The sequence below is a fragment of the Fundulus heteroclitus genome, chromosome 23 (assembly GCF_011125445.2).
Source record: "Fundulus heteroclitus isolate FHET01 chromosome 23, MU-UCD_Fhet_4.1, whole genome shotgun sequence".
In the NCBI taxonomy this organism is placed as follows: domain Eukaryota; kingdom Metazoa; phylum Chordata; class Actinopteri; order Cyprinodontiformes; family Fundulidae; genus Fundulus; species Fundulus heteroclitus.
This window is the reverse complement of record NC_046383.1, coordinates 5,921,958-5,931,858: the sequence shown is the minus strand read 5'-3', so window position 1 is coordinate 5,931,858 and position 9,901 is coordinate 5,921,958. Positions and strand designations below refer to the sequence as shown.

The 9,901-nt window shown below is 38.1% G+C and overlaps 1 protein-coding gene across 1 annotated transcript in view; it reads left to right on the top strand.

Moving 5' to 3' along the window:
- The first annotated feature begins 2,649 nt into the window (after positions 1–2,649).
- LOC118557527 (MAP7 domain-containing protein 2-like) overlaps positions 2,650–9,901 on the top strand; it is a 29,086-nt gene continuing 21,834 nt past the window's right edge. The window contains exon 1 of the mRNA XM_036127660.1: positions 2,650–2,754. Coding sequence (XP_035983553.1) covers positions 2,709–2,754 — 46 coding nt within the window. The 5' untranslated portion in view covers positions 2,650–2,708. The remainder of the gene's footprint in view (positions 2,755–9,901) is intronic.

Genomic DNA, 9,901 nt, shown 5'->3' with positions numbered 1-9,901 from the left:
TGAGCTCTGAGAACATTTTCTTATCCTCTTACTGGGAGATGTTTGTGAATTGATCATCTCTGGGTCTGGAGATTCTTCGGCACATTGAATCTGGTAAGGCTTTAAGTTATTCCATCTTCTCTTTCCTAAATTATATTAAAGGAAATTTGAGTGAGAGTGTACTACAGTTATTCTTTCAACAATCTAAATTTGGTAAGAAAAAGTTTAGATGATAAAATAACTCGAGTATGAATTGATGTCATCAACAATATTATTGTGACAATACATTATTGCAACTTTAAAACTTTGCAGGTAAAAAAATACCCCTATCTGAACGGTAGAGGGCGCTTCGGTCATTATTGCAAATCACCGCTGTCTTTTTTTTATCGCCTTTCCTTCCTTTATGCGTGATCGTTTATTGTACAGATGCACTAGGGCACACATATTGGTGTCTCATAGTTGCGGATGAAACCTGTAAAAGTAATTGAAACAACACATTATTAATGATAATGATAAGAATAACCATTGGATAGTGATAATTAGTACATTGGTATTACTAAGAGCAATAGTCATCACTTTAATTCCTGTTTATATCTTACAAGAATAACAATAAGCTTTACTGGTCATGATTAGGTGCATGTTCAGGGAATTTAACTTTTGTTATAGCGCTCACTGTGTGCAGACCATAGGTATAAATATAGGTGGTTAATATGGACTTCCAATTTGATCTCTATATTTTGTAGTACTGTTGAGATAACGATAAAAGTTATGATAAAAGACTACTTGCAACTCCGTTGCTGTCTTTTTTAGGGAACTGTATGGCTGCGACTCCAAGGCACAGCAATTATAGCCCTATAAACACAAATACTCCTCTTTAAAAACATATTTATTAAAAATAGGCTTCGGCAGGACACATAACAAAAAAAAAAAAAAAAAAACAGTGTGACTCTTATCATCCACACAGCAATTGCCTTTATTCAAGTTTTTCAATTTATTGATATTTATTCATGCTCTGAACCACACACCATTGCAGATCTCACCACCATCTTGTACACTCATGTAAACTCCTTTTGTGACGCATACTTTTTTATCACAAAACAAACCTGACACTTTTCTCCACCCATTTGTTTCTTTACATCTTTGCCTCGATCTGGACTGTAAAGCTTATGTATTAAAATCCTTCACCTTCTTTATTTCAGCTCCGTGTAACTCCACTTGGGTCATTCTCACTCACACACATGTATTATGTGTTGCTACGGCAAACCTTCGTTCCTTTCTCTAGAGCAAACCTCTCTCTAGATTTTCCTCTACCTGTTCCATGCTCTCACTGCAGATCACAAGGTCATCTGCAAACCATAGTCCATGGAGATGCCTGTTTAACCTCACCCATCAACCTGACCTGTTCATCACAAGAACAAAGAAGAAGGGACTCAGAGCCAATCCTTGACACAGACCTACTTTTACCTTGAACTGCTCTGGTCACATCTACAGCACATCTCACCACTGTCTTACAGCTCTCATACGTGTCCTGAACCACCCTGCTACTCCAGATTTCCTCATACAATACGCAGCTTCCCTCTTGGCACTCAATCATATGCTTTCTACAGCTCTTCAAAAACACAATGCTGCACCCTCTGACCTTCTCTGTACTTCTCCATCCACATCCTCAAAGCAGATTCTGCATCTTTTGTAGTTTTTCATGGCATAAAACCACACTCATAGATGTTCACTTCTGACCTTAGTCTAGCTTACTCTTTCCCACCCGTACAACATCACTGCACCACTCATTAACTTTATTCTACTATATATATATATATATATATATATATATATATATATATATATATATATATATATATATATATATATATATATATATATATATATATATATATACACACAGCTATATATGTGTAGCTGGAGATAGGCACCCCTCACGACCCTAGTAGGCAATAGGGATAAGTGTGTTGTAAAATGGATGCATATATATTTAAAAATTAAATCTTAAAAGTTGTAATTTCAAATTAATCAATTTAATCAATTTATGGATATATATATATATATATATATATATATATATATATATATATATATATATATATATATATATATATATATATATATATATATATATAGTGGAATAAATATTGCCAACCCCTTATGTGATAAATTGATTAAATTGATTAATTTGAAATTACAACTTTTAAGATTTAATTTTTGGAAAATCGGGATTTTGCTTTGCCATTGCACTCATTGGACTTCCATGACGAGAATGCCATACAATGCTGAATATATGTTTAGGAAAATATATTGTCAAAATAATGTAAAGAGGAAACTTTCTGTTTAAATAAATTAATGAGAAATGAAGCTAAGATCCTAAGAACTCTCAAGCTCCCAGGCCTCTGGCAGAGGACCCAAGCTTTAAAAATGGAGAGCCACCCAAATTTCCCATTTATTTAAACAGAATATAATCTACACATGAATAAGTAATTTTAAAAAAAATAAACAATGGGTCACGGTCAACGATTTTTACGATTTGGGCTGCTGTCCATGCCCAGAAGTCAACTGACACGAAAGTACCAGTACACATTTTGGGTCAGAGTGAGACATCACCTTCACCCATCTTTGACGTCCACGTCCCCGCGCTGTCCGAGTCCAACCGGCTGCGGTGTGTCGCGCGCCCCTGGTGTAGAAAAAAAACACACACAGAGAAGGAAAACTTCATAGAAATGGCGGAGAGTGCTACGACGCTCAAAGGCTTGAGAGCCCAGATAGGTAAGCGAAAAGTAAAGCGTTAACGTGTTGTTGTCGGACCAGTTTGTGTCGCGCGGCGCGGAAATAAGTTTACGACGTTTGCACGCGGCCGTTTACCGGGGAGTTTGAGCGCCAAGCTTTCCTAGCTAGTAAACGTTAGCCGTCAGTTCGGTCACCTGCTTACAATGGACGCACAGACATCTGCAACTTCTCTATCTAAACTCAAACGTCGGTTTGAATAACAAACCAGCTTCTAGCTGCTAGCTTAATGCTAACGGCTTTATTAACCACCGAGCCGGTGCCACTCGGTAAAAGTTAATGCAGTTAGATGGCTAGCGTTAAAGATGTAGCTCAGAGTTTGTAGTTTGATGCCGGTTGACGTATAGGGCTCGGCTTTAACTTTGCTATATCTCACCGTGTCCACAAACTGCTATGGCTTTATGACACCGGCACGTGAAGGTAGCAAACCGATTGCGTCTAACTCTGCGTCTTTATTTCTCTCAGTATATCATCTCAGCTGGTCATTTTTTGACGTTCCGACAAACTGAATGGTTGCTTGTGGGTGCCATGTTTTTCTCTCGCCACAAACCAGGAGGCTCATAGTACACCCAGCTTCCTACTTGAAAGTCCGCTTATCTTTTGTTGAATGACACCCCCCAAACCCCCTCCATAATTTCTCCTGGTGTATTGTTGGTCAGTTGTGTCTGTTTTGTTGGCATATGGCGTAGCCCCCCCTCCACTCTTAAGGGTGGATGACAGCAACAATGACTGACCTGAATTGCAACCCCAGACTCTGATTGGAGAGATTAAACCTAGAGCTGTTGTTGTTGTTGTTTGTTTGCTTTCTAGAGTTGCTTTTCTAGGATGACATGGATGTCTGGTTTTCTTAGGGGTCCGACACGCTGATTCTAATTAGTTTCATCTCCCTAGAACTGCAACACCTTCAAGAGGTTATTTGAGGGAGATGATGTCTTATCTATCTTCATCTGGCCCAAACCCATATCTGTTTGTGTCTTTGAGGTCTGACCAACCGAGTCCGATTTATTTATTGTTTATATATGAGAGCTTAAAAATGTGCACTAGGTCGTTTGTTTGACTTTTTATAGTTAAACTCAAAATGTATTTAAGCACGTGGTGTTTCCTTGGAGCAGGAATAGCATGAAAATTGTGGCAGATCTTAGTTTTAGCGGATTTAATGAACAGGAGCTGAAAACTGTTTTTTTTTTTCCTCCCAGTATTTGACCTAGAGATCAGTGTTTAGAGCAACCAAGGATCCATTTGTTCCCTTTCTTCCCTAAAGTCTATAACACAAGAGATAAAATGTAATGCACGCTCGATCTATTTCTGATTACTTTTATTAAACTTGACAAAAGTGGATCAATATGGTGAAGCTGATGAATGCATTAAGGTCCAACAAGGCCTAGATTTCTTAGTTTGGGTGCATGTATTTTTCAGTGTTTGACCTTAGATCCCCAATCAGAGTTAGTAAAGGAGAAAATGGCCAATCACACTTATTTATGTGCATTTTGAAGTATTGCATTAAAAGAAGTTGATAGACACGGCAAAATTAGAAATAAAATAATTTTTTTTACGCTTGCTTGAGGTGCTTTTTTTTGTTGCTTTTATGAAAGTGAGTTGATGCACAAAACAGGAGATGGAAAGAGATTTGCCGAACAAGTTCTGACTTAGCACTTATCAGCTGTTTCCACTGTCGGTGTCTTCCCAGGTATTCCCATATGCATAGGATTGCATTTCCTTCTTTACGTCTCCGGACAGCCAATACTAACCGACGTGACGAGTACAACTAGACCGATAGCGACACAGTCTTGAAATGTGCTCTCCATTTTTCCCAGATGTGATTGTGTGATCCATGCTAGTTGGCAACCTCTACTTCCTGCCTATTACAGCCATGCGTCACATCAACTTCTGTGGAAATGATGCTTTGTGTAGCCTGGTTTATTTGCTCCAAACCAGTGGATGGAAACACGCCAAATTTGCATTTTCATTTTCTTTTTCTTTTCTTTCTTTCTTTTTTTTTTTTGCGACATTTAAAAATCCAGCTTAGATTTGGCATGACGATTAGATGAAAACATAGCAAGTGTCTTTTGTCCTGCTTTTCTCTGGTCTGATCTGCTGATTATTCCTGTTTTTATTATGTTTTCTATGGACAATAACACATAAGAGACGATATGTGTTGCAGATTGATAACGGTAGTACATTTGAACCCAACAGGACATGAACGCATCTCAATTTCTGGTTCAGTGCATATATTCCCTTGCCTGACATTTATTATTCTTCAAAAACTTTCAATCAAAGCACATGCTGTGTGTTGATGCATTTATCTGAAAAATGCTGAGTTTGGCTCATTTCATTAATAATATGCAAAAAAGAATAATTTTCACCATGTTTCTTGCCAAGTAAAGGGGCCTATTCATGTATTATAGCTGTATGAATTTCTATGCCAAAAGCTCTCTCTGGACAAAGGATTAAATTATCACACCCTGTTGGCTTATTACGTCTTACTTTTGTGTGTATTCACCATAACAAGACCATGTGATAGGAAGTATGATACTGCGCATGCACGTGTTGAGTCAACAAGGACAAGCAATGGCGCTCACGTTCAGAATAAATAGAGTAACATCTGCGTTTTACTATGAACCAATTGGTACATTCCCACGGAGCACATGAATGAGACATCTTCTCCCAATCGCTCCACTATGCCACCTCCAATGTGGCGGCGACGTCAACAGGCGATTCAGCGCTCAGTGAGGCGTCGATGTATCTGTGGCTGTGAGCGAGTCAGCAATGCTTAGAGGAATTACGAAAAGAAAGAGTAAGTAACGCTAACCCTGTCGACCGGGCCGGTCTTCAACCACGGCTAGCTGTCACTTTACTGCGAGGCGTTGCAGGACGGTTAGCTAGCTCCTACAGTAGCTGCGTCGATTGTCGCCATCTTGCTTTCTGGTAGATCCGGTGTAGGTACCAGATCGGCTCGGGTGGTCAGATCGGCTCGGGGGGCCTGCGCTTCCCGATGACGTCAATTATATGGCAACTCCACTCAAACAAACTACATTACGCCCGCGGTGTCCATTTGTTACAAATCAATTTTATTTTGTTAATTTACGGTTATTTTCCAGTAACTTAATCGAGGCATGAAAAATTTTAACATCATTTTGGAATGCTTGTGTGGTAGTCTGACAATTTAATCGGTAATTTTGCAGGATCAAAGTTACATCTTAAGAGAAATTTCCTTCCTCCAATTTTTTAAAAAAAAGTTGTGAAGGGAAACTAAACTATAAACTCTTTTCATTTTTAATACAAGTCTGCAGCCATTTTAATTTTTATCACGGCATTCATCACTTTAAAATCAGTAACGTTTATTCCTCCTTTTTCTACTGATATTACTATGTTGTTCTTTCTGATCACATGTTTTTTATTATTCCAGATGAAATTGTGACAATATTCTTCCAAAAATTGAGCCAACTGTCAAATATCTGTTGATTTATTTTTAAAATGGCTTGAATATTTGTTCTGTCATTTTCAGTGTGCTCCTTGTTAATCATTATACCTAAATATTTGACGTCGTTTTTATCAATTAAAGTGGGTTGATTATTTTGAATTGCTAAGATTTCATATTTTTCCACGTTCATCTTTAAGCCTGAAGCGTTTGAGAAAAAAGAAACTGCTAAATTAACTAAATAAAATTGATTCGTTACAAATGCAGACTGCGGGCTCAATGTAGTTTGTTTGAGTGGCGTTGCCATAATGTGACGTCATCGGGAGGCGCACGGCTCACGGAGAATTTCTCCGTAAAATTGTCCGTTTACAAAACGCAATCCCGCTCTCGGAAAAAACCTACACCCCGCTATAATTACTTTAGTAAGTTGTCCAGACCAATCACAATGTTTTGCGTAATTGTGCAAACGTTAAACCAATCATGTATGGTGACGTCATCAGAAGGCGCAGGACCCCGAGCAGATCTGGTACCTACACCGTACTGCCGGAAAATGGCGCAACAATGTTCATGTCTGCTGATAGCATCCGGTGCAAAGTTCTTTTCAGGTCCGAAAAGGACCAAGGATGAACACTGGCTGTATATTGTTTTATTTCAAGATAAATATGTTTGTTTTTTTTATGGTCAATATATGTGAAGAGGCCCCTTTAAGGATAACTTCTCCCATTCTAGTCTCTGACATTGATTTGTGCATCTCTTTTTTTTAATTTTTCATCCAATGTGTACGGGACCTGATATTTAGCCTTGGTGTTGGGGTCAGAAAACAGCTTCGTAAAGCGAAATTATCCCGGCATTTCTGGATGCAGAGCCATGTGGGTCGACTATCAGTTTCATCACTGCTCAACTGAGGCTCGCACAGACGTGGATGTTTACTGCGTTTTGCATCTGTGGGCATGAATGCGCGGCTTGTTATGTCTGCAGCAGTCCGGCTGCGTGTTCGAGCGATTAAGGGTATGAGGGAGTTCTCTGCATACCCAGTTTGGGTGTAGGCCCGTTTTTACTCCTGCCTACAAGTGGACCATATTTAGAGCTGATCTTCCTGTTTCCCCCCCCCCCCCCCTTAACTTTTCCAGTCAGTATTTTCTATCTGGAATCTGCGTCCACCCAGTTTCGTGGTTTTATGAAAATGTCCACAGAGTTTAGAGTTACGTGTCGGAATTCAGGCTTTGTAAGGAATCAAAAAATGAGTCCATCGACTGACCTTGAGGGAGACTGGAGGACCGACAGTGATAAAATAATGTAAGGAATCTGACTCGTGGGCATTGTCTTTTCCACAAGAATGCGAGGAAGGAGAAGCTGTTTCAAAGGAAAATCACAAAGTGAAGATGCAAGCTTAGACAGATCAGGATAGAAATAAAAACGAAAATAATTGTCCAAAAGCAGTATATCTGAGTTTCAGCTTGTAGTTATTGTTTTTAATTGCCACTTAATTTATTATTTTTTTCCCCTACTTGCACAAATTTTTCATTTGTGAAGACAATCAGTTTCTTAATATTAATAACAATCCTTGATTCCTGGCTCAGTGATGTCAGCATCCTCAAAAAAATGGAGGTAAACATGAGACTGTTTTGACTTTGCTGCTGAATAACTAGATAAGGCAACTGAATCCTTTCCTGGGTTTTAGTTTGTCTGCAGTTATGCTATTTGACGTCTTGTAATGTGGCACTGACAACCATTAGTTTTGAGAGGGCTCTAGTATTTAATGAAAGTTAATAAAATCTGGAATATGTCAAGAACGTCCACTTTCCAAAGTTTCTCTCAGTGCTCTGCATTCTTAAGCAAAATAAGTTGTAGCCGGGCATGGCCCTGCAAAACATCCCCACAATGTGATCATCTTGTGTATAAATACCTCAATATTATGGTATTTAAACACATAAATGTAAAACATAAAATGATTTTTGCGTACAGCTATAGGTAGGGCTTTGCATAAAAATCGACACAAAGATCAATGTTGATGTTTTTAAAAACTATTTAATATTGATATTATGGCTTTCAGTATCGATATACCTCCCAACCCGTAGGCGGCGTTATTACAGCGCGCCATTACTGTTCACAGCAAGGAAGTGCAAGTGAGTCGAAGTTGCAGAACGACTGACAGGATTTTAGAAGCGCCTTCGTCCCTAAAATCAGACGTTTGTGGACATTTTTGGTTTCTGTGACACGTTAAATCCATTCAACCAAATGCACTTTATTTTCCTGTTAATATATCAGTGTTCAATAAATTGAACATGAATATAATATGTGGCTGGTTTTGTGCATTGCATGACTTTGAGTATTAATTTCAAAGTAATAAATATCAATATTGGATTCAAATAAAATTAAGCTGAGCTATGCCTGCTGACCGGCAGTGTGCAGCAACATGCTAGGCAGAGTCAGGGCTATGTTTCTTTAAGGTCCATCCAGCTTTAGAAACCTCCAGTCATTCCAGCTCTTTAGCTGACCTCGTTAAAAAGGGACTTAAACCTTTAAAGTAATATAAACAATATAATAGAAATATATTACACTTTTAAAACCTTGATAATCAGCCCGACCCTACTGTAGCTGTTACGCAATATAACTAATTCTTAAGTATTTTGCACTTTATATATTGCAAACATGTTGTTGGAGTGCAACCAAGGTTTTATATCAAGATATAAAATTAATTTATCCATTTGTTCCACGTTAGAAACATTTCAGTGTATCAGCAGCAGATCGACAGGTGAGTGAAAACACGCTGCATTTAAAAAAAAAAAACAGTAATTTCTATACAAATAAAAAAAGGAAAGAGTCTAGTTACAAAAATACAAGTCAGGAACTAGCAATGTATTAATAAATAGTAAGCGTTGATCCTATATATAAAGGTTTATCAAATTCAGATAACTGTACAAACGGAGTATATTTTATATTTGTAAAAGTAGAAAAGGCTATGTACAGGAAAATGGAGATCTGTGCAAAGAACAGCAGGAATGTAAACAGTTTATCTGGTTTGTTAGGAAAGGTGCTGGTCTGCAGTCTCAACTGCTGCCTGGTGGGAAGATCTGCAGTAAAATAGGAAAATTTCACACTATAACAGGTTAGCTGGAGTATAAATTTCTGTTTTAGGGAGTTCTGATAAATCCATTTACTCCACAAAGTCAATGTTGGTCCCGTGGGACAAATTGTTGAAGATTTCTCTACTTTGGTAACTTGGTTACAGCTATCCATCGGGATCAGATCTCTGGTAATGAGATGTAACGGAGGCCGTATGTCATTATTTCTCTCCTACTTGTTTTGGTTCTGCAGGGTCTCTAAATAATTATAGATAACCAGCAGAGGTTGACATTGACGACAAACGTATTATGGATTCTGCTTTCTTGTAAAGGAGGACGCAGAAAGTTGAGGAAGAGCCTGCGTGTTGCTGAAACATGATTGGGGTATATGACTAAAAATGGTCCGTGTGCTGCAAAAAGGGAACTAAAAGTAAGCTAAATTTTCTTAAAATTTGTATATTTCCCCTTGATTTGAGCAGTTAGATGAGACTTTTTGCCAGTGGAATGAGTATTTTTACCCCTAAAATAAAATAATTAGATATCATGCACTTGAAATAAGATGATGGCGATGAAATATTCTTATTTTAAGTGCAAAACTCTTATTCCATTGGCAAATAATCTAATTTAGCTGCTCAAATCAAGGAAA